Source organism: Gracilinanus agilis, chromosome 1 (genome assembly GCF_016433145.1).
Source record: "Gracilinanus agilis isolate LMUSP501 chromosome 1, AgileGrace, whole genome shotgun sequence".
NCBI lineage: Eukaryota > Metazoa > Chordata > Mammalia > Didelphimorphia > Didelphidae > Gracilinanus > Gracilinanus agilis.
Genome location: NC_058130.1, coordinates 779,732,206 through 779,757,116, shown reverse-complemented (window position 1 = coordinate 779,757,116; position 24,911 = coordinate 779,732,206). Strand labels below are relative to the sequence as shown.

At 40.1% G+C, this 24,911-nt stretch overlaps 1 protein-coding gene across 1 annotated transcript in view; it reads left to right on the top strand.

Annotated features, from left to right (window-relative positions):
- Positions 1–24,911, top strand: part of LOC123232448 (solute carrier family 5 member 4-like) — a 55,846-nt gene that overhangs the window by 17,881 nt on the left and 13,054 nt on the right. The window contains exons 4-8 of the mRNA XM_044658896.1: positions 4,903–4,962; positions 5,403–5,507; positions 12,047–12,152; positions 14,523–14,603; positions 19,915–20,135. Coding sequence (XP_044514831.1) covers positions 4,903–4,962; positions 5,403–5,507; positions 12,047–12,152; positions 14,523–14,603; positions 19,915–20,135 — 573 coding nt within the window. The remainder of the gene's footprint in view (positions 1–4,902; positions 4,963–5,402; positions 5,508–12,046; positions 12,153–14,522; positions 14,604–19,914; positions 20,136–24,911) is intronic.

The window sequence follows — 24,911 nt, the reverse complement described above, 5'->3', positions numbered from 1 at the left end:
AATTTTCTTAAATATATAAGTAAATAAGTCAAATTTAGAAGAAATCAACATTCCTCAATTGACAAATGGTCAAGGGATATGAATAGGCAGTTTTCAGATGACATCAAAACTATCAATAATCATATGAAAAAATATTCTAAATCCCTCCTGAATAGAAATGCAAATCAAAACAACTCGGAGGTACCACCTCACACCTAGCAGATTGACCAATATGACAGTAAAAGAAAATAATAAATATTGGATGGGATGTGGCAAAATTGGGACACTAACATATTGATGGTGGAGTGTGTGAATTGATTCAACCATTCTGGAAGTCAATTTGGAACTATGCCCCAAAGGCCCTAAAAGATTACATGCCCTTTGATCCAGATATACCACTACTGGATTTGTACCCCAAAATGATAAAAAATGTTTGTACAAAAATATTTATAGCTGTGCTTTTTATGGTGGCTTTAGTGTCCCATCTTTGCCATATCCCTTTCAAGTTTTGTCATTTTCCTTTTTTGTCATACTAGTCAGTCAGATAGGTGTGGGGTGGTACCTCAGAGTAGTTTTAATTTGCACTCTTTCTAATTTATAGTCATTTAGAGCATTTTTTGTATGAACATAGAGACCTTTAATTACCTTGAGAACTGCCTATTTATATCCTTTCACCACTTATCAATTGGGGAATGACTTGTATTCTTATATATTCAACTCCTTTTCTATGTATTTGAGAAATGAGACCTTTATTAAAGAGAATTGTAAGGGGGCAGCTGGGTAGCTCAGTGGATTGAGAGCCAGGCCTAGAGACGGGAGGTCCTGGGTTCAAATCTAGCCTCAGACACTTCCCAGCTGTGTGACCCTGGGCAAGTCACTCAATGCCCATTGCCTAGCCCTTACCACTCTTCTGCCTTGGAACCAATACACAGTATTGATTCCAAGATGGAAGGTAAGGGTTTAAAAAAATAAAGAGACTTGTAAAAATAAAAAGTTGTTCCCTTATGATTATTGTGTATTACTTTCTATGCTATTTATCCCTATTTAGTTTCTGATCCCCAACTCCCTGTTTTCTGTCATCCCTATCTCTTTATCTTATCTGCCCCCCTGCTTCTCTTTTTATCTTATGCATCTCCAGGAACTTAATTTTCTTCTTATTGTTACCTCCCCAATTCTCATCCCTTCTTCAGTCCCTTATTTTCTTCCCCCATTCATCTAAGTTTCCCCCACTTTTCTCCTCCTCTACCTTCCTAGTTGTTAATTGATTTACCCTTTTAAGGGTCCATTCCTTATCCCTCCCTTATCCTCTTATTTCTTTTAATAACTTACCCCCATTTCAAGGTTAGGATCAATATTGTGTATTGGTTCTAAGGTAGATCTGAAGTAAGGGCTTGGCAATGTGGTTTAAGTGACTTTTTCCAGGATCACATATTTAGAAAGTGTCTGGGGCTGGATTTGTACCCAGGACCTCCCATCAGTAGGCTTGGCTCTCAATCCATTGAACTTCCCCCTGTCCTCATTTCTTTTTTTCTCTTATTTCTTAATATAAACCTCTATTATTTTCTTCCTTATCTTATCCACTTGCTCTCTTTGTAAAAAAAATCTATATGCTCTTCTAAGATTCCCTCTCTTAATCTTTATTGTCCAACCTTCCTATCTCCTCCTTATAAGAGTAAGAAATAAAATTAATAAAGAGTGATAAAATTTAAAATATCATGGTTTCAAAGGGTTTATTGAAAGTCATTTAGAAAAATGAAGCCACTCAAGAAAGATAATAGATTTAAAGTGTTTTGAAAATTTTAAATAATAATATCTATAGTACCTTCTTCATAGGCATGTTACAAGGCTCAAGCAAGATAATATATTTAAAGTGTTCTGAATATTTTAAAGCATGTTCTGTCAGTTATATAATTTATTCTAGCCTCTTTAACTGATAAGAAAACTGAGCCTGAGAGAAAGGAAGCTGCTTAGAGAAAGCTAAGAAACATAGTAGATGTAGCATTGAGCATGGATTCAGAAATATCTGAATTCAAATCCAGCCTCAGATACATACTCTGTGACCATAGGCAAGCCACTTAACCTCTATTTGCCTCAGTTTGCTTACTCTTAAAATGGGGATAATAATAGCATCTACCTTACAAGGTTATTGTGAGGATCAAAGGAGAGATTTGTAAAGTATTTAGCCCAGTGACTGGCATATAGTACGGATAAATAAATAAACGCTTATTACCTACCCCACTCCTTGCCCTTTTCCCTTGTCTGAGGTTGCACAGCGGGTTAAGGGGCCAAGGTAGGACCTGATTCTCTGGTACATAATAAACAATATGCTTTTCTTACATGTAAAAAAAGAAAGAAAGAAAAATGAAGCCACATGCCTATTTAGTTCAAAAGCTGTGCCATACCTTCCCACCAAGCTGCTTCAGCAGGAGAGAGAGCAAGAGAGAGAGTGTACCAATCACATCCTGAGTCTTTATACCTCTGTCTACATTATCACACTCCCTGTCTACCTCATTACAGAAGAGGAATCATGGAAAATGTAGTTTTGAAAGAGTTCTAAATGTCCACAGGAAGTTTAGATCAAGGACCTCAAAATTAGCTCAAGGATCCCCAAATTTACAATATCACATTAGTTAAGACATATTTTGCCCTTCTATATGAATATATTATTTCCTCTTTTACATAGATCTGATGAGAACAAGGTACTTGCATTGCCAGCCCTCCTTCCCTCCATTGTAACATTTCTTTTATTCATGTCTGTTTTATATGGGATAATTATTCCATTTTATCTCTCTCCACTCAATTTTATTTTATTTTATAACTGATTCCAGTATATTCAATTTGGTTTTGAAGCTTCTATCTATATGTACTCCTTCAAACCACCAACTTAATTATATCATTCTTAAGATCTTATTAAATCCTTTATAATTTGCCTTTCTTGTTATCTTCTTATATTTCTTCTCTTTCTTATATATCAAATTTTCCATTCAATTTTGGTCTTTTTTTCCAAGAATATTTAAAAGTCTTTTATTTTGTTAAATGAACATTTTTTTTCCTTTTATGATGATACTCAGCTTTGCTGACTAGGTTTTTCTGGTTGTAAACCCACTTCATTTTTTCTTCAAAATATTGTATTTCATGTCCTTCATTGTTTTAATATAGAAATTGCTAAATTTTGTATTATTCTGATTGTAGCTCCAGAGTATTTAAAGTATTTCTTCCTAGTTGCTCCTTAACCTGGGAGTTACAAAATTTAGCTATAATGTTCTTATCAGTTTTTCTGTTGAGATCTCTTATAGGTGGTGATCAATGAATTTTTTCAAGTTCTACTTTATCTTGTAGTTTGAAAACTTCAGGGCAATTAGCTTTTTTTAATCATAATTTTCAGGTAGTCCAAGAATTTTTATATTATCTCTTTTTATCTGTCTTCCATGTCAGTTGCTTTGTAATAAGATGTTTCCTATCTTCTATTTATTACATTTAGTTTTATTATTTCTTGTTGTCTTAAGAAGTTATTAACTTCCCCTTGCCCAATTCTAATTTTTAAGGAATTGTTTTCTTCAGTATGTTTTGGGATCTCTTTTTCCAATGGATTGACCTTTCTTTCATAATTTTCTTGCATTACTTTTATTTTTTCTAATTTTTTCTCAATCTCTCTTGTTTAGGTTTTAAAGTCTTTTAAAAATTCTTCCAAGAACTGTTTTTGGAATTGTGCCCATTTTGCATTTTTCTTTGAAGTTTTGGAAATGGATACCTTAATTTCACTATATTCAGTATTTGGACCCTGATTTTCTTTATTTCCAAAGTAGATATGATGGTTTGCTTGTTTTTCTTATCTATTTTTAGTAGCCTATTTCTTAATTGCAAATTTTATGCTAGTGTCAGGGTGTTCCCCCTCTATGTGGGATATAATGCTTCAGGATTTAGTTTTGTTGTTGTTGTTGTCTCCTGAGCTTTCTGGGAGTCTTTGTCCTTTTTGGTTCTTCTAATTTCTATATTACAGGGTCTCCAGAAATGCTCTCACTTTCAACACTCTTCTCTTCTTCAGAGGCTTACCCTCTGTCGTAGAGCCACAATGAAAAACTCTATTCTCCTAGAGAAGAACTCAATCTCCCTCCAATTGCACTTGCTTGTGTGTATTCACTTCTCTTCTGCAGTCTCAGATTAATACTGTATTTAGTCAGCTCAGGTAGACCCTGCAGTCTTCTCCTAGTCAGTCACAAGCCTTCACATAGTCACTTGGGCTAAGGTTGATTCTAAGTCTAGGACATATACAGCTGCCTCCAGGTCCTACCTTCTGTTGATTTAGTTTTTAAACAGCTACCTAGATCCCTTCGGCTTCTTCCCAAGTTGTCTTACATTGGACAATTATTTCTCATCAACTTTTAACCATTTCTGCTACTTTAAAGTTACTCACAGGGACTATTTTAAATTATCTGTGGAGCAGTTTGGAGAAAGGCTATCTTCTGTCCTACTCCACCATCTTCCCACCTATATCCAGAGTTCTATGATATCAAATTGGGTGCTATATTATTCAAACTGTAAGGCCCTTGTGATATCTTCTAGTCTAATCCTCTCCTTTTACAGAAAAGGAAATTGAGACTCAGAAAACGTAAGGATCTAGACCAAGTTCTCATGTGTTCCTCCTTCCAAAACCTTATAGGCTTCCCTATTAAAAATGCAAAATGTCACACCCATAAGAATTATTCTTTCATGATGGGGCTTATTTTGAGCCCATTATTTAAATCTAGAACAGAGTCATTTTGGGGCAGCCACATTTCCCAATGCCCCTTTAAATCATACCATGTGGGTATCGGATGAATAAAAGGAAGAAACTTAGGATTTGGGGGAACCAAATATTGCTTAGACAGGGACAATGAGAAGATAACCCTGATTCATAAATGATCTCTCTTTGGTTTCTTGTAGGGTTTGCTATTGATTCAGGTCCTAGGCTGGCTGTTTGTACCCATTTACATCAAGGCTGGGGTGAGTACCTAAAGGCAGGGACTTCTCTTTCAAAACCCTCTATCACCATTTCTCTCATTTATAAGGATATTTGCTCATCTTTATATAATGCTTCAGGTTTTCCAAAACTCTTTAACTATAAAAATACCAAAAGATACATTGTAAGTGAGAATATTTTGTCTTCCTTTCATAAATGATAAATTCAGGCTTAGAGAGGTCAAATTATTTACACAAGGTCACAGGACCAATAGGTTCGAGGGACAAGACTTGAACCTAGGTCCCTGACTCCAAATCCCATGTTTGGATGCTGCCTTCCCACTCTTATATCAGTGTGATGGAATGAGCTGGACTGCTGATGTAATGATGATTCTGATAGGTCCCTATTTCCCCAGGTCCACTACCCAATGTCTCTATGATGCTTTGTGGTGCAATGTGACTCTTCCTTCTGTCTTCTTATGCAGGTGGTGACCATGCCCGAGTACCTGATGAAGAGATTTGGAGGGAAGCGGCTTCAGATCTATTTCTCCCTCCTTTCACTGTTCTCCTGTGTGGCCATGAAGATCTCAGTAAGTCCCTCCTATCTTTGCATTTTGGTAGAATGTAAATTCTCTGAGGGCAAGGACTGATTCCTTTTTGTCTCTGTATCTTTGTTGTCCAGCACAGCTCCTGGCACAGAGTATGTGCTTGGTAAATATTTGTTGAATTGAATTTAGGGGTGACTATCAAATGTAGGAAGCCTGGGCTTAAAGAGCTGGGAGTTATCAATGGGCATAATAAAAAGATGTTGATGTTAGGGAGGAGGAGCTGTCTCTGGTCCTGAACAGAAAACTGGCTTATTGACAGATTGGTTTGTTGATTCTTTTCTGGAAAATACCTCTTCACAGGGTCTTTGTTGATCTGTACTTTCCCTCATGATGTTGGCAGCCCTCAAGGTTGCAACACTCCATTAACACTGAGACTAGGGAAGACAGTGAAGCCAGCTGCAGGTGAACCCCAAATGGAACATTTTGGGGACCTGAAGGTTGTAACTGGGGTATGTAAGGAGGAAATACTGCTGATTATTGTTGGTGGATTGTTACACTAGTATACCCTTGTTACCTTTCAGTGGATTCTATTGATTTGGGAATAAGAATCATAAGATCATAGAATTATATAAATTTGGAAAGTAGCTTAGAGATGACTTAGCCCAGCCTACTCATTTTATGAATGGGGAAATTGAGGGGTAGAGAAGCTAAAAGTTTTGCCAAAGGTCATACAAGTAGCAAGTAGCAGAGATCAGATTTGAATTCTTGTGGCCTGACAACAATTTCAGCGCTCTTCCCACTATACTATACTGCCCTCTGAAATTTCCAGGAGCACCTTATTGGATTACTGAATCCATTATATGAGTTTCCTGGAATGATGTCTCAGCTGCCCTGCCAGGTCTAAAATATGATTCTTTGCGAACTATCTTCATTATTTGCCTCTAACATCCAGTTCCCAGGTTATGTACATGTCTTTCTCTCTTTGCAATATAAAAGACTGGTCCAGACTTTTGAATTCTAGATATATCAGCCTGAATTTGAATCAGTCACAGCCAGAATGTGTGTTGCTTCCCAAACTCAGTTTCCCCAACATTCAATGATCCTTGACTATATAAAAAAGCTGTAGGAACTTGAATAGGTCCTTTATTCTTCCTATGCTTCAATTTCTTCCTATCAAATGAGGGGGTTGGAATAGATCAGCAATTTTCTAAGTATAGTCTAGGGACTCCTGGAGGTCTTCAAGACCTTCTTAGGGTATCCATGTGGTCAATACTATTTTCAGAATGGCAGGTAGATGGCATCATAAATAGAACACTACACCTGGAATCTGAAAGTTGTTTAGTCCTTTTAGTCATGTCTGACTCTTCTTGGCCCCATTTATGGTTTTCTTGACAGAAATACTGGGCATTGTTTGCCATATCCTTCTCTAGCTCATTTTTCAGATGAGAAAACGAAGAGAAAACAGGGTTCAATGACTTGCCCAGGGTCATACAAGGTAAGTATCTCAGGCCAGATATGAACACATCAAGATGAGTCTTCCTGACTTTAGGCCTAGCACTTAATCCACTGTGCCACCCAGGTGCTCCAGTCTGGAAGACTTGGGTTCAAATCCCATGTCAGAGCAGAATAGCACCTACCTCACAAAGTTGTTGTGAGGATCAAATGAGACAATATTTGTAAAAAGTTAGAATAGTGTTTGCCCCAATAACTTTGAAGAGTTAAATGGGTCGTAAGACCAAGAAGTTCAAGATTATATATCGAAATTATGAGTCTAGATCAGTGATGGGCAAACTTTTTAAAGAGGGGGCCAAAGGAAAGGAAATGCTCATCTGTCAGTCTGTTTCCAAGGCAACTCTTTCAAAGTTTCATTGTATTGTATCCTACTTATTATATTTGTCAGATTAGGAATAATTTCTGGGCCTAGATAGAATATTTCAGGGGTCCACATCTGGCCCACAGACCATAGTTTGTCCATCACTGGTCTAGATTATATCTAAGGTTCCTTTCAGTTCAGACATGGAGATTCCTATTCATGTATGACAGGGACCCTTCACCTTTTGAGGGGGGGGGGGGTTTAAACTCCTTGAACAATCAGTCCAATGAAGCCTAGGGACCCTTTCTTTGACCTAAATTCATAAAATAAGGTATATAAAATTACAAAGGAAACTAAATTGAAATTGAGTCATTTATCTCTCTGTCATCTTTCATCTCTCTCATCTACCTATCTCTCTGTCACCATATCTGCATATCTATCCATCTTTCCATCTATCTATCTATCTATCCTTCATGGATCCCAGGTCAAGGACCCCTGATTTATAGGTTAGATCAGTGGTTGCTGAGATTCCATGAATTTTTGCTCTCCGGAATTCTGGACAGAGGCGAGACTTGATATAGATTATCTTTCATGGGTAATAGGATCTGAATAGGGAGAGAGGGGAGAGCAAAGGAGGACCTTTGGAGCAAAGTGGAGGTACGTACTCCCTCCCCCCCCCCCATTTGTGTCTCTCTTTTGTTCTGTGAAAATGAAGCAGTTGGACAAGATGGTCTTCTGAAGCCCCTTCTAGCTTGGTCCTAAACAATGTAAGCAAAGTTTGGAGGTCGAAGTGAGCTGGGGTGGGGAGCAGTGAGGGAAGGGAGATGCTGGGCCTTCCTTTGGCTGAAGGTTCAGGGTGTGGAGGAGGAAGAGATAAGTGATAAGTGCACTTGTTTATTTGGGTATATGTTTTAGGGCTTCGGATTATTCACTTATAAAAATGAATAATATGGAAACATGTTTTGCGAAATAATACATGTACAACTCAGAAAAAAAAGAACGGATACTTAGAATCAACTCCAAGATAGAAGGAAAGGGTTGAAGAAATAACTTTGTTTCCTGTGTTTTTTTTTAATTTTTACAATATAATTTAATGGTATAAGTTCTATTTTGTATTATGGTTTTCTGTGTGTGTGCCTTATTGAACTACTGAACTGCAAACTACTCCAGTACAGGGAATTTGTCTTTTCCCCCCTCCATCCACTAGCTTTTTCATACTTGTAGGAACTAATAACTCTTCGGTTATGTTGAATTAAATCCAGATTGGAAATCATTAACAAAAAAGAGTGATAAGTGATTAGAGATAAGAATGTACAGGCAGGTGAGGCCTAATTGAGGGAGCCCTTGAGTTGCAGCTCCCCACAGATAATGCCAGAATGCCAACAGCCCATGTGGAAGTCCACTCTGACTCGTCTTGTGGTGAGAGGTTTTAATGGCAATTAATCTCAAAGATGTGACTTTTTGTTCAGTCATTTTTCTGTCCTGTGTGATAAAGGACTCTCATCAGGTTTACTAATTAAGCCACAAATTCAAATGTGACTTTACCCTTTTCACAGCATCATTCTAGAGCTGACAAGAACCCAAGAGTTCATTGGTTCAACCCCCATCCTTTTCTAGAAAAAGAAAAGGACCCAGAGTGGGAAAATTACTCATCCGAGGCACACAGAGTAAGCAGAATAAGACGAGGCATTATTTAGGAGTGCACATTGAGTGGTTAAGACACTACCATAGGGAAGGAACACTCTGGCACCCAAGCTTCTAAAGCATGTCTTGGCTGTGGCTGCCCCCTGCCCTACAGAAATATAACAGCCTCTGAAATCTGTTAACAGCATTTGAAGAGCTATAGATACGGACTTCAGGAAGTTGTTGGGTTGGGGTATGGGATTAGCCCAACTAAAACAAACAAAAAATGATCAAGTTGCTTTAGAAAAATTCATAAACAATTGTAAAGAAAATTGGACTTGATTATGCCCTTAACTGATTTTCATTAAACACCATAAATATACATGCATCCAGGAGCCTTGAAGATGGGGACATCCATTAGGCACTTGGGAACAGCAAAGATGGCCTTCTTGGGCAGGACTAGAGATTGGCCTGGCCAGTACTACAAAGATGCCAACAAGAATCTGCCCTTTATGCACCTAGAAATCTCTCCAAAGTTCATTGGAAAGAGAAAAAAGATACATCCCTTGCCTGGTTCTCAGTTTCCTTCTCTGTCAGTTGAGAAAGGGGCTAGAGAAAGTGATCCCTCAGGGTCTTTCCAGCTATGAATTCTACAGCATTGGCAGGGGGACCCAAATATTTGTACAAGCCTAATACTGATGCCAGCTTGGGTTGTGTTCCAGTGGTGTATCCAGAATGAGGGAACTGGTGGTCCCACTGTCCTTGACCCTGGTCAGATGCCATCTGGAGCATGGCATTCATTTCTAGGTATCCCATTTTAGGAAAGACATTGACCAACCAGAGTGTCTGGAGATGGCAAAGGGACCAGAAAATAAATATATGAAAAAATGATTTAAGAACCTGAGCTTGGACTCTCGAGATTTAGGTGTAAATCCTGGCCCTGCCACTTACTGGCTGTGCTGCCATGGGCAAGTCACTGCATCTCTCTTGGACTCAGTTTCCTCTTCTTTCAAATGTGGAGCTAGGATCCCATCTTTGAGTTTTGTTTTAGTTTCTGTTCCAACATTCAGAACTGGGAAACAGAAGTAGGGATGGTATCTCCCAGGACAAAGCAAACTCTTACATATGCTGCAGCAGCTAATAGCCCTTTCAAAGGGCAATGATACGTGGTTGGGGAGGAGACCAGTGATGAGCCTCTAATAAAAATATCCCAGAGTTTTCTGAGTTGGATTGGAACTTGACCAGAACCCAGTAATTAGCAGGGTGTATTGGGAGCCTAGGCCCCCTCCCCCACTGCTTCCACCTGTGGAAGGGAATTTTTATTCTCTTTGTCTATTTTAAGTTCATCAATGAAGAACTTAAAGTATCCCTACTTAACACTTAAGTAAGTCACTAACAAAGAAAGTTCATGCCCTAAAAGACCACAAACACTGTCCCCCTCCACCCCACCCCTGCAGTTCTAGGCAAATTGAAAGGCTGTGATTGATTCCTGAGATGTGACAAGGAGAGCTGATGGTTGGAGAAAACTGTATATAAGTGGGAGCCTGAGAGAGATTCTCTCATTCATTGCTTGGCAGATTCTTGGCTCTTTAGCCTAAGGAGTGTGAGCTCTGGTGGGATTCGTGGAAGTCCTGGATTTTTCAGTGTCTTTAGCTCTTCAGATTTTGGCTTCCTGATCTGGACTTTGGATTCTGGTGAGATTTGAAGTCAGATTCGCATTCACGGTCTAGAGGCACTAAGATCAGGACTTAGGGTATTTTTAGCTAGGTGATATTTTCTAACTCCTTCCTATATTTCCCACTTTAATATCTCTGCCTTGCTGTAAATAAAGCTACTAACAACATTGTGACTTAAAGAAGTTAATTTTATAAACAGTGACCACAATTCTTTTTTAAATCATTATTATCTTTGCCAAAACACATTTTTAACTATTACATTTGGCCACCCAATTTTAATTATTATGAACCTTCCTCATGACACATGAAATATGGTGTTTTTCACTTATCGATAAGACCTTCAAGCTGTCCTTAAATAATATCTACTCAGGAATTTCCTCTTTCTTTTTTTGGTGGGGTAATGAGCAAATGAGATCTATACCTATGTGGGAAACTTATAGTGTTGAAATTCTTTCCATTAATGCAACTCATCTGTGATCTGGAATTATAGGTACCTGGAAATACTAAGATATTGAGTCGTTTGACCCATGCAGCCAATGTTTGACAGAGAGAAGATTTGAATCCAGGGCTTCCAATCCTTTTCCATCATGCTATCCTGTCTTTTAGTGTCTCACAGTCCTACATTCAGATAGAGATTGGACCCTCTACTTCTCTGCACAGTTCTCCTCGGTGTGGAGAGGGCAGGAGGAAGGCAGCCATAAGTTTCCTGACCCTAGATGTGGTTCCCTCTTTAGAACATAGGTCTGGAGCATCTAGGGGGTACCACAGTGCACAGAGCACCAGATTCTGATTCAGATCGACTCATTTTCCTGAGTTCAAATCCAGATTCTAGAGGGGAAGAGACTTGCCCAGGGCCACACAGACAATAATAGACAGAGGTAGGATTTAAGATAAAGCTTTCCTTCTCCAGATTCAGGGATTTTTCCCCACTACTTTGCCATCATCTTGTTCTGAATCCTTATTTGAAAAATCAGAATGCCAATGACAACAAGATCCCAGCCCAATATCCTATAGGCAATAATCCCCAGAGCCAAAAATCACACCCAAGGCATGTGATTCCAAATCCAGTGTGGCCCTCTGGACTCCACAACTTTCTAGACATCTTAGTGTGATCTTCCCATTTTATAGAGAAGAAAATTGAGACCCACGGAAGAGAAAAGTACCCCAAATCACCCAGCCAGAGAGCTAGGTTTCAAGATCAAATCCTCTGACTCCAAATTAGGTAGATTTTCCAATATGACGCCACACTGCTTCTCTATCATCTTGAAGTAAATGAGGCACAGAATGGGAAAGGGACTTCCTCAAGGTTGCACAGTAAATCCAGAGGCATAGCCAAATCAGGAGACAGGCCTTCAGCCTCAGAGACAAGGTTTCTAACCTGTAGTGGTTTCTGTCTCCAGTCATTATTAGCCCCTCAGCAGCCATGAACTTACCTTCTATTCAGTCTTGATGTCTTCTCTTATTCTCAGTCAGACATGTTCTCAGGAGCCATATTCATCAATCTGGCCCTTGGGCTGAACATTTACCTGGCCATCCTCCTCCTATTGGCCATCACGGCATTCTTCACCATTACAGGTGAGTTTTCCAGGCTTTGGCCTGTGCTGGGTATTCTCTGTCTCTGCCCTCTAGCCCCACGAGACTTTTCAATATTGGCTTGGAAAAACAAGACAGTGTCTACCATATGAGGCTATATTGAATGAATTGGGGGTGGTTAGGCTATAGGACAGCAGACTCAGAGGACCCATGATCTCTAACTTCAAGCATGCAAAGGGTATGATGAGGCAACTAAGTGGTCAGTGGATAGAGCTTCGGTCCTGGAGTCAGGAAGACTCATCTTCCTGAGCTCAAATCTAGTCTCAAACACTTACTATAATAGCTATGTGATCCTGGGCAAGTCACTTAACCCTGTTTGCCTTAGTTTCCTCATATGTAAAATAAACTATAGAAGGAAATGACAAATTGCTCCAGTGTCTTTGCCAAGAAAACCCCAAATTGGGTCATAAAGAGTCAGACATGATGGAAATGACTAAATAGCAACTTGGAGAAGAGGGATTAGGTTGGTTTGTCTCAAAAGACAGAACCCAAAGCAATGAGCAGACATTGTGAAGAGACAAGCTTGGGCTAAATGGAGGGCAGAACTTCCTTCCTGTGAGAGCTGCCCAAAGGCAGAATAAGTTGCCTCCAGAGTCAGTGAGTTCCCCTCACTAGAGACCTTTCAGCAGACTCGATAATCACTTGTCAGGGATGTTAGAATGGGTTTTCTTTGGGGGGGTGGGTCCCACTCAGTGCCCCCTTAGGCCCCTTGCAGTTCTGAGATTTTATGCTTCTGTTACTAAGATGATGAAAATTGCATCTGATTTAGTGAGACATGACTGGAGGCCTGAGTTTGAATGCTGGTTCTGATTCTGTGAAATGTTGGTCAAGTCATGATCCTTCTCTAAGCCTCAGTTTCCTCATCTATAAAACAAAAGCTGTTGAGCTAGACAGGACTTCTGAGATGATCTAGTCTCAGTCCTGTGCATCTCTGACAGCACTCATTCATTCTATATCTGTCACCTGGGCACAGCCCAGACCAAAAGGATGCAGCCCCAGGAGCTAAGACCTTGGGCATCTATTGGTTGAAGAGGAGGTCCAGGGAGCAGGGGCAAAGTCTTTAGAGGAATGGTGAAAGGAGTCAGGTAGGTGGCAAGTGAATGATCACTCAAGGGGATCCAGAAGTCCCCATACTGAATGCCGTGGTCAACCCAGTTAGACACATGGGGCAGACAATGCAGCATCATGCAAGGAATAGGTGACTGGACTTAGGGCACTTGATTCCAAATCCTAGCTTCTCTACTGGGTGGCTTTGAAGGCATCAGTGCCCCTTTCTGGATTTCAGTTTCTTCCTCTGTAAAATGAGGATGTTGGTCCCAATGGCCCCTTGAAGCTCTAAATCTTATAAATACCAACAACTGCCAGTTCCATCAGACTTCACATCATCTTACTGAGCCCCTAAGAAACCTGGGGAAACTGAGCATGACAGGACCAGATATTTGAACACCCAGAAGGGCCCTTAGAAGTTCTAGCTTCTGATTCCCTCATTTTTCAAGAAAGGAAACTAAGGCCAGGAAGTGAACATACCTGTCTAAGGCCACACAGGTCAGTGTTCAGCACATAGTCTGCTATAATTTTATGTCCTGCTGTATTTACGATCCACATTTAGTCACTAATATTTTTAGGGAACCCAAATAAAGTTCAACTTTCTCTATTGGCCAAAAAGGGTTGAACTCAAAAGAAAATGACTAGATTAATAAATGCCAATGATGAATTATCGATCTGGCAGAGCACAAATTCCAACCCAGGTCCTCTGACTCCAACTGTCCCCTTCTTTCCCTTGTATAATACTGTTATCACTATCTCCGTTTTTATACATGAAGAGATAGAGAATTCAAGAGTTTAAGGGGCTTCCCAGGTCGCCGAGCTGATAAACTGAGTTAGGATTTGAGCCCAAGTCTCTCTAGACTCTACGGTTACTGTTACAACTACTATGCCAGATCATATATGATTAGTAGGCTAATTAGGGCAGAATATCAGGTCAGGGTCATATCTTCTAATTAGTTTGTGGTCCATGTGTGGTCTTAACTCCCCACTCTCTCTAGGGCTTCTCTTCTTCCTCCTCTGGAATGCTTACCCAACCTGTGTTTACTTCAGTGGGTCAAGGTAATGTCCCCACAGGTGTGGCCAGTCTCTCTTTGACTTTGGGTAAGAACCCAGGGATATAGGGACCAAAATACTCTACAAGACAGGTGAACCAAAGCCATGGCAGGGAACCGAGAGTCCAGAGATCCCTGGGGAGTGTGGGAGAAGGGAGTTACAACATCAAAACAGCAATGGTTTCTTTTGCCCTGCAGCATATTCCTTTTCCTGGAATCCAAATGTCCTCATTTCTCTCCCTGTTCTTGGCAGGTGGCCTGGCCTCTGTGATTTACACTGATGCTCTGCAGACAGTCATTATGCTGATTGGTTCTTTCATCCTTACTGGCTATGGTAAGTACAGCCAGGCCAAGCCAGAAACCTCCTTGGAGAATGGAGGGTAGACCTGAGACAATGGGAGGGATTGGATGAGATCCAAGAGCCAGGGATCCTATTCCTGATTGTGTCTGTCTGTCTGTCTGTCTGTCTGTCTGTCTGTCTGTCTGTCTCCTCTGGGATTTCTATTCCTGCTCACTGGAGAACCGTGGTTTTCATCATAAAGGACTCTAGAGAGGAGAGGAAAGATCTACTTTATCATGGGAAGCAGTGTGGTCTTGTCTAGAGGGCGTCAGCCATGAATTTAATATGACCTGGATTCCAATCCCATCTTTGGCAGTTAATTCTGTGTTCCTGGCCAAGTCACTTTCAGTCTCTTTGCCCCAGTCTCCTTATCTGTAAAATGGGGGGTGGAGGTTGACTAGCTGACCTCTAAGGTATCTTTCAACTCTGCATCTATAATTAAACTGTGATCTCAACTCCCAGCTCTCCCCAGGGTTTCTCTTCTTTCTGTGCTGCATCTACTTCAGTAGGTCAAGGTAGTGTCCCCAGAGGTGTGGCCAATCTCTCTTTCTGTGCCTCTTCATGTCTTTGTCTCTCCCTCTACTATCTCTCTACCTCCAACCTAGGTAACATTGTGTGTGTGTATGCATTCCTACTATATGTCAGTATAGCTCCTGAGTACCACCTAGTACACTTCCCTTTTATATAAATTAATTATCATGCCATTACTAATTTTTTCTGACATAAAATGGTCACCAAACAAGATAGTAAATGCAATAATTATCATAACATTTACTTAAGAGAAGGCAAAACCAAAAATTCTCATAAATTTTAATCAAGAGAAGGTAAATTATGAATAACCAAACATCCACCCATGAACCTGAGTCACATTCCCTTACCACTGCACACTGATCTCCATGTATGGGCACACACTTAAAGAAGCATAGCAGGTATATCCATGGGTGAGGAAACCCATGTGCTTAGGACAAATCACAACTCTGGACAGTAGATCTTAATATCCTTGATTCCTTCAGGAGCAATATATAGCATAACTCCTCTGCAAGCTTCCCATTCTTGTTTTCACCTCTCTCTGGCTGGGCAAAACTATTCCTCTTCTTCTCTAAAACTAATGAAGCAATAACGTGCTCTTTTCACTCATAACCACTTTTACAAGGGGTCTCTAGAAAAGTGTTATGTGTTTAAATCTGAGAACTGACAAACTCTTCATATCTTTAAATAACAGAATATTCTGCTTCATCTAATCAGCTCCAAGCCTTATCTCAGAGCAAAGCCTAATTCTCAGTGAAACAGATGCAAAACTTATCTTTCTCCTTCTTGAACAAGGAAGGGCAATAGAGAACAACTCTAGCACTCCAGAGAAGTTTCTCCTTTCTCATGGGAATAGAGAGCACCATACATTACTATGTGACTTGTCAGCAGCTATAATATGTTTATTTCTACCATTTTGAAGGAAATAATCCTACAGCTTATCCCTGCTCTAGTTAAAGAGAGGATAGTCAACACCACCAGTTGCTCATCATACTCAGGTGGATTGCTGCCAACCCTGCTCTTGTAGATACAACTATCACTTGGCTAGAACAGACAAAAAAAAAACCACCCAAGGGTGACAGGTGTTGCTCATGAGTATATCAGAGTAGCGGCAGCCTGAAAAGTAGCTCCCATAAAGGGAGGGATTCCTACTGTTATAAGGGGGTATTGACCCTTATTCATTATTGGTTATTTCTATTTACCAATAGTTGTTATTGATATGGACAGGCTCTTGAGTTGAATATAATCCTGTGTTGACAGTTGAGAAAAGATGGTGGTTCTAAGCAGTTGAATAAAAACTTCTGTTCAGGCCAGTTATATAAAAACCTATTTATTATAATTATTAAAAGTTGGTTAACGGGGGCAGCTGGGTAGCTCAGTGGATTGAGAGTCAGGCCTAGAGATGTGAGGTCCTAGGTTCAAATCTGGCCTCAGACACTTCCCAGCTGTGTGACCCTGGGCAAGTCATTTGACCCCCATTGCCTAGCCTTTTACCACTCTTCCACCAAGAAGCCAACAGAAGTTAAGGGTTTCAAAAAATTTTTAAAGTTGGTTAAAAGGGAAAGTAAAAGGAAAAAATGGATATTGGTAAGAAAATATTCCTATTCTAATAAATTCTAAATAAATCCCAACCAAAATCTTTCCCGCAAGGGAAGTCTTCATGCTCACCAAGAGTGATCCTACTTACTCTACACTATCTAACTAAATTCCCCAAATACCTATCTTTCTATCCTATATCTAAATATTTTTACAAGCAAAAATAGAATGAACTGGATTTCTTCTCTCAATTCAGATGATACATAGGAAACTGTCAGAACTTTTTTTAGACACTTCGCTCAGCTACAGCACTATGCTGCCACCTATTGGTGAACAAAGGGGAACTGCAGCTCCACTCATCACTTGTCTGCTATGATGTTTCAAGAAATAATAACACAAGATTTTCTCTCAACTCACAGAGCAGGCTCTTGAACAACCTTCCTTATTCAGGACCATTCAGAGAGTGAGTTCGCTGGTCCAACTGTCCTTCCCAAGACCCCTTGGGATCATTTTTTTCCCCATCATACCTCTTTGAGATTCCGCTCTGACTTAAAGAAATCCAGCTCATTTCTTTATCTGAAAATTGCCTATTCATGTCCCTTGCCCATTTATTAATTGGGGAATGGCTTGATTTTTTAGCTCATTCAAACTCATCTCTCCATTCATCTATTACCCAACCTATCAATAATCCTTTATTGCTTACTTATTTAACAAATACTCATAACACTACCCATCAATCTTATTCCTTAATTTTGGTGGAGTTTTTGAATATTATCCTATTATATTTAACTTACTCTCTGCCCTCTATGTATGTATACTCCTCACTTCACTGATAATAATAAAGTTATCATGTATCTTAAGTACTTTAAGTATCTCAAGTATCATAGATAGCTCAAATATCTTAATCATCACCTTCCCAGGTAGGAATGTAATCTGTTTAACCTTTTTAAATCCCTTGAGTTTTCTCATTTCTGTTTACCTTTTTATGTTTCCCTTGAGGGTCATATTTGATCATTGAATTGTCTGTTAAGCTAAGGTCTTTTCATCAGGAATGCTTTGAATTCTATTCTTCTGTTTCATTAAACACTCATTTTTTAACCTAAAGGATTATACTAAGTTTTGCTGGGTAGATGCTTCTTAGTTGTAATCCTGGATCTTTCGTCTTCTGGAATATAATATTCTAAGACCTCCCATTCTTCAGTGTAGAAGCTGTTAAGTCCTGTGCAATCCTGACTGTGGCTCCACAATATTTCAATTATTTCTTTCTGGCTACTTGGAGTGTTTTTTCCTTGGCCTGAGAATTCTGGAATTTGGCTATAATCGTCCTTGGAGTTTTTATTTTGGGATATTTTAGGTAGATTGGTGGATTCTTTTCATTTTAATTTACCTCTCTTGTTAGAGAATAGCAGGCATGTTCCTGATGATTTCTTACAGTATGGTATCCAGGTTCTTTTTTTACCATGGTTTTCAGGTAATCCAGTGATTCTTAGATTCTACCTCAGTACATACTTACATGTCCTGTTCCATTCTCTGGTCAAACTGTTTTGTGTCTTGATGCTGCTGTGATCTCTTATTGCTACCATAGCCTGATAACTTTCCACAGTTTGGCTTTCCTTGGCACTGCAAGAAGGAGGGTAATAGAGTTGAGTTCTGTTGCAAGTCTGTCTGTGAGTGAGGCTGTGCAGCCTTGCTGTCTGTTGAGTAGTTAGAGAAAAGATATAGGGTGGGCATAGTAGAGAAGTAAATATTAGCCTTCTCTACAGTTGGGTCTTAGTTGAAGTTACTTTATCTTTTGCATATAATTACTATTTTGGATAGGTATGAAAGGTTGTAAGAATTGGACAAAATGTCTAATCCTCTATCTTGTTAATCACATGATCCAGAAATAGGACTCCCTCTTTGTAGCTCTAGAGAGTTCCCCTAGCATGTGAGTTTCCTCCTCAGAAGGCTCATCATTACATGGACATGGCTCTGCGTCCCTAAAGGCTCTGCCAGAGAAAAACAAACTCTTTCTAGTGCCACTGAGCTGGAAAAGCTTCACATGCATGTCCAGTGAAAGGATGTGTACCTAATATGTGCCTGACACTGTGCTTGACACTGGAAATTTGAAGACAAAAGTGAAGCTGCCTAGCCATTGAGGAATTAGACTTCTATTATAGCATGAAATGGTTGTTGTCTTCATTGGTAATGGGGGGAGTGCCCCCCATTAAAGTCTAATTGTGAGTTACACATGCCCTGCTCAAGGTCAGAGAGTCCAGAACATTATTTAAGACATTACCCAATTATCCATGCCTTTTGGATGAATGAAGGTCCTATTGTGGGACTTCATGCTGCTCTATGTACTGTTGGGTCTTGGTGGTCCTGAATAAATTGTCTTGTAACAACAATGCCAATAGGAAGTCAGTAACCTATGATAAAATTTTTTTCTTATACCTATATAATTAAGTCAGTCAATTAACATTTATTAAGTACCTACTATGTGACGGGAATTGTGCTGAGCACTGGAAGAGTATTGAGAAGCACCAGTTAAGAACAAACAAGAATGCGATGCTGAGGATTAGTGGGTACTTCAAAGATCAGTAATGCCATTGGTTGAATCCATTTTCACACATACACATTGATATAGAACACAGTTCCTTCAGTGCCTCATGAGACAATTTATAGAATTTCTTAGAGAAAAAAAACCCTAAATAAAATGCCCATCCCACAGAACAAATAGAGATGAGCTTCTCTGAACTCAGTCCAAGTCTTCAGAAGACAAACATGTCCATTGCTGAGCCAACACTCAATGACTTTCTCGAGATGATCAGAACCTTCCTGACCTTGTACTATCTTTGAGAGTCTGTGGTGGCCTCCCCTTGACGAGGAGACATTACCAAAGATCACATGGAAGGACTGCTGTAATCTCATAGCAGGCATTATACTAGGCACTAGGTATAAAAAGACAGGAGGAAAATCACTTCTGCCCTTCAGGAGCTTATATTCTCCTGTAACATAATATGTCCACAAATGAGCAGGATGCAAGAGAATTTGAGGTGGGAAAGAGGTAGACCTGGAGGGAATCAGGAAAGGCTTTTGCCAAGGGAAGGTGGGAAGGACAATCTTTCTGGGGCACTATGGATGTTGATGACATTCATGTATATGTGGACATATTTATTATGACCTAAGGACAGGCTCACCTGATATGACCTCTTGGCTCACATTGGAGGCTCTGTGGTAACTTTTTTCTCATTTTTTTTAGCTTTTGCTGAAGTGGGAGGGTACGAGGCCTTCACTGAGAAGTACATGAAAGCCATCCCATCTGTCATCACAGACGGAAATGTAACTCTGAACCCAGAATGCTACACGCCCAAAGCAGACTCCTTCCACCTCTTCCAGGATCCCATCACTGGCGAACTCCCATGGCCAGGAATTATCATTGGAATGAACCTTGTTTCTATTTGGTACTGGTGTGCTGACCAGGTGAGAGGTCCATAAGAGAGGAGGGCCCTCAGGGCCATTTAACTTTTCTCTATTCAGTAGAAAGAATGAGATCCTAAATCTAGAGCTGGAAGGAACCTTATATATTATTTATTCTAACCTCCTCCTCTTACAGGGAGGGAAATTGATGTCTAGAGTGGTTAAATGACTTTCCCAAGGTCATATGGCTTTTAGAAATTATAAGAATAATGGAGAGCCAGCAAACCAATGGTAGATTGAAGGGAGAGAGAGAGAAAGTCTATATGGTGAGACTCTCTTCTAGCTCTCCCCTCAGGGCCAAATATACACTGCAGAGACCTTTGAGGGGGTGTCACCCCAAAACTGGGTGACCTGGATGGTTGTGCTGCCCCATAGGAGTTAGGGGCAAGGCTTCCCTATAAGAGGAGGTATGGGAGACCCCAATCTGATTCTGAATGAGGGTGGGGTTCACACAAGCCTCCCCTGAGATCAGTCAACTTCACAGGAGGGGTCTGGCTCCAAGATGGAGGCAGCCAGACTAAGCTGTGATTCCCCTCCCCCTCATCTCTCAGGCACTCTGGAATGCTCTCTGACTAATGAATGGCTTTTATTAATCACAATTCAGGGATTGGGGAAAGGGGTGAAGGGCAGAAGGATTCTGGGGTGCCCTCTTCTCTATTTCTAAGGGGTCCATCACTTGGGTGGGAACCTTTGGGGTTCCCACTCCCAAGCATCTCCCACCTTGTCCCTTCTCCTTCTGTTTCTATTTCTATCCTTTTCTATAATTGTAAGTTAGACCGGAAAGGGTCTCTCAGCAAGGTGGATAATGGGGGAAGGAGCCCAAGAGATCACTCCCAAAATTAGCTGACTTGATGATCGAAGTCTTTCTGGGTGAGATGCGATGGGATGCCTTTGACCAGGGAATCAGGGTTTCAACATCCAAAGAAAGATCCTTAGGATGCCCTCAGGACTGGATTTGAGCTGAGATGTTCTCCTCCTCCCTCCCTCAGAACTCCTCCAGAAGTCTTTTTTCCTTCTTCCTCCTCCGGAGAATTTCCCAGAATCCTCTCTGGTCCCAACTGTCAGTAACTGTCACCAACGGCCTTCTTCTGGCTCTTTTTTGTCCCATCCCCCATCCTCACAGTATCTCGGTTTTGTGTGGTGGGACTTTTTCCAAAAGTCCCACTTAATTCATGCATCACTATTTCCTCTTCCTATCTTATGTTCCCCCTCCCTCCAAAATAATAAATCCTTATCTTGTCTTATCATTATACTAATTACCTTTCTATTCCTATTCTAAGATGGGGTTTTGGAGAGGTTGGTAAGGGGATGAGGGTTGCAATTTATATAACAATACTTACAGGGTACAAAACAATTTTGTAACACGAAAATTTTCCATTGAACCCAATGTCTAAGTTTACAGTTAAACACTTTTCTTATCCTTAAACTCTCCTAAGTTATTATTTAAAACATCTATGATTTTACATTTATGATTTTCTAATTTCCAAGAAACATTTAGACCAATCTCTAATGGATATAAAATTCTAGTTTTCAAAGATCTATCACTCTGCTTCCTTGATCTCCCTCTTTTCTCTCTCTCCATTTGTTTTCTTCTTTCTTTCATCCTTACAAGATAGAGGCAGGATTTAAACACAGGTTTTCTGACCCCAGTGTTTAGTCCACTCTATAGGTTCAAACTCTTCATTTTTCAGTTTAGGAAACTTTGGCTTCAAGAGGAAGGTTGCCCTGATAGTGCATGTAAGACATCATTTATTCCATTCCTTCCTCACTTGCCTCTTAGAAACCCTGGATTCCAGGAAAGCTCTACTCAAGGCCTTTCCCCACCCTCCTATTGTTAGTTGTTCTCAACCAGGTGAAATTCCTTTGTAAATTGTCCTCACTTACTTGAGCATATCCATTTAGAGGGATGGAAACTCCTTGAGGAAAGGGACTGTTTCATTTTTGACTTTGTATTTCCAGAGACTAGACCAGAAGCTGGCATGAAGGGAGTACTTCACAATTATGTGTTGAACTAAATTGAATTGAAGAGCTGAAATTTGAACCCATAAACCAATGTTTTGTTCTTGTTACCTACAATGAAGATAATGTCCTGGCCTGTGCAAAGCACTTTTTTCTTTACAAAGGATTTCTCATCCATTCTTTTATTGGAATATCCCAAGAATGCTTCAAGGGAAGTAGGGCAAGAATGAACAGCCTCTTCTCACAAAGAAGTGTATATATAAATGGAGATTTTGAACCTTGAACTTCATCCCCCAGAAGTCCCTTAGTTTTTCCAAAAATTCCCTTTAATCTCTCCTGCATCTCCACATTTGTGTGGTCATGTTATTGTTTTATAAGTTCTGCAACTCCTCCCTCTTGTGCTCTTCTGCACTAGTGCAGCTGAAGTTAGTTTAGCATCTTTTCACTCTAATTTTTTATGTTTGTTTATTATTAATAAAACTTCATAAAATATTTAGTTATTGAATATTAATTTTAATCTCTACAGAAGAAAACTGAAACCTACAGAACATAATTGACTTGCCCAAGGTCACAGCTAGCTCATGAGTATTGGAACCAAGAACTTCCATATTGGCATTCCAATGTCAAATTAGCAGCAACACCAAAAAGTCAGTGGGACCAAGACAAGTAAGATGAGAGGAAGGAGGGAACAGAACTATTGAGTCACCAGGTCATGGAATCTCAGAGTTAAGATGACCATTAATCCAGACTTTGCCTGAAGACCTTTAGTGTTGAAGGACTATTCATCACCTGAAATATCTCATTCCTTTTTTGAAAAGTTCTAATTTCCAAGAAACATTTAGACTGGTGCTTCCCAAACTTGTTTGGCCTCCCGCCCCCTTTCCAGAAAAAAAATATCACTTAGCACCCTTGGAAATTAATTTTTAAAAATTTTAATAGCAATTAATAGGAAAGATAAATGCACCTGAGGCCATTACTGCCTCCCTGGATCACTGCAGCATGGTGCGCCCACTTTGGGAATCACTGATTTAGCCAATCTCTAATGGATATAAAATTCTAGTTTTCAAAGATCTATCACTCTACTTCCTTGATCTCCTTCTTTTCTCTCTCTCTCCATTTGTTTTCTTTTTTCTTTCATTCTTCTTCCTTTCCCTCTTCATTTCTCCTTCTCTTTCTTTCTCTTTTTTCTTTCTCCTTTTTCCTCCTTCCCTTTTCTCTCTTTATTTTTCCCTCCCCTTATTTTGTATACACCTACACACATGCAGCCACACATGCATGTATGTACTTCCTTGCTCTTTCCTCTGTTTTCAAACACGCATACACTGATTTCTCTTTTCTTTTCAAGCAGTTGCAGTGCAAATTTCATAGGACCATGAATTCAGAGCTGGAATAGACCTCTGAGATCTTCATCTTACAGGAGGGGAAACAGACCCAGAGAAGAGAAAGGACTTGCCTAACACCATACAATAAGACTCTAACCAAAAAATTGATAGACACATGGCTACAATTCCACACAGGGTCAGACTCATTCAGCACTGAAGTGTCTTTCTGATTTGAAGCACAGAGTATCATACTGGTCATAGAGTCCATTCCCTTCACTTTACAGATGAGGAAACTGAGATGGTCACATATAGAATAAGGGTCAGAAATTGAATTTGAACCCAGATTCTCTGACTCCAGAACCAATTAGTCAGTAAACATTTATTAAGCCCTTACTATGGACTAGGCACTATGCTCAACACTGGGGGTAAGAAAAAGAGACAAAAATCCTCATTTGAAAGTAGCTCATTATCTAAAAGAGGAGACAACAAGCAAATAAATATATACATTAAAGCTATATGCAGGATAAATAGGAAATATACAAGAGAAGGAAAGCTCTAGAATAAAGAGAGTTTGGAAAAGGCTTCCTAGAGAAAGTGAGATTTTTAGTTGGAACTTAAAGGAAGCCAAGGAGGGCAGCTGGGTGGCTCAGTGGCTTGAGAGGTAGGCCTAGATATGGGAGGTCCTGGGTTCAAATCTAGCCTCAGACACTTCCTAGCTAGGTGACCCTGGGCAAGTCACTTGACCCCCATTGCCTAGCTTTTCCCACTCTTCTGCCTTAGAACCAATACACAGTAGTGATTCTATTTGTTCAAATAAACAAACTAATAAATGAAGGAAAGGAGCCAAGGCCAGTGTCAGACAGAACGCTGGGAGCCAAGAGATGGAAAGTCTTGTTCCTGGAACAGCTGGGAGGACAGTGTCTCTGGATTGAAGAGTACCTTTCGGGGAATTAGGTGTTAGAAGCCTGGAAAGGTAGGGTTTTGAATGCCAAAAGTGCATTTTGTGTTTGTTTTTGGAGGCAATAGTAAGCCACTAGAATTTTTTGAGTAGAGTAGATATGTGATCTTTAAATAAATCACTTCAGTGACTGAATGAAGAGTGGATTGGAGAAGGGAGTGGAGGACTGAGCCAGGCAGCCCCACTAGCAGCTATTACTATAGCTGAAGTGTGAAGTGATGAAGGCGTATACTGGAGTGGAAGTAGTCTCAGAGGGGAGAAGGGGATGTATTCAAGAAGGTAGAGGCGAAATCAACTGGCTTTGACAGTAGCTTCAATAGGATACGTGACAGCTAGTGAGAAATCCAGGATGGCTCTTAGAAGCACTGAGAGGATGACGTTAGCTCTATAGCTGTAGAGATGGAAGGATCAAGAGGGGGGCTTTTCAGGACAAAGGAAACCTACAAACTGCATGTTTCTAAGCAGTAGGAAATGAGCCAGCAGAGAGGAAGAGATTGAAGATAAATAAAAAAGTGGTGATGGCTGAGGATGGGGAAGTCT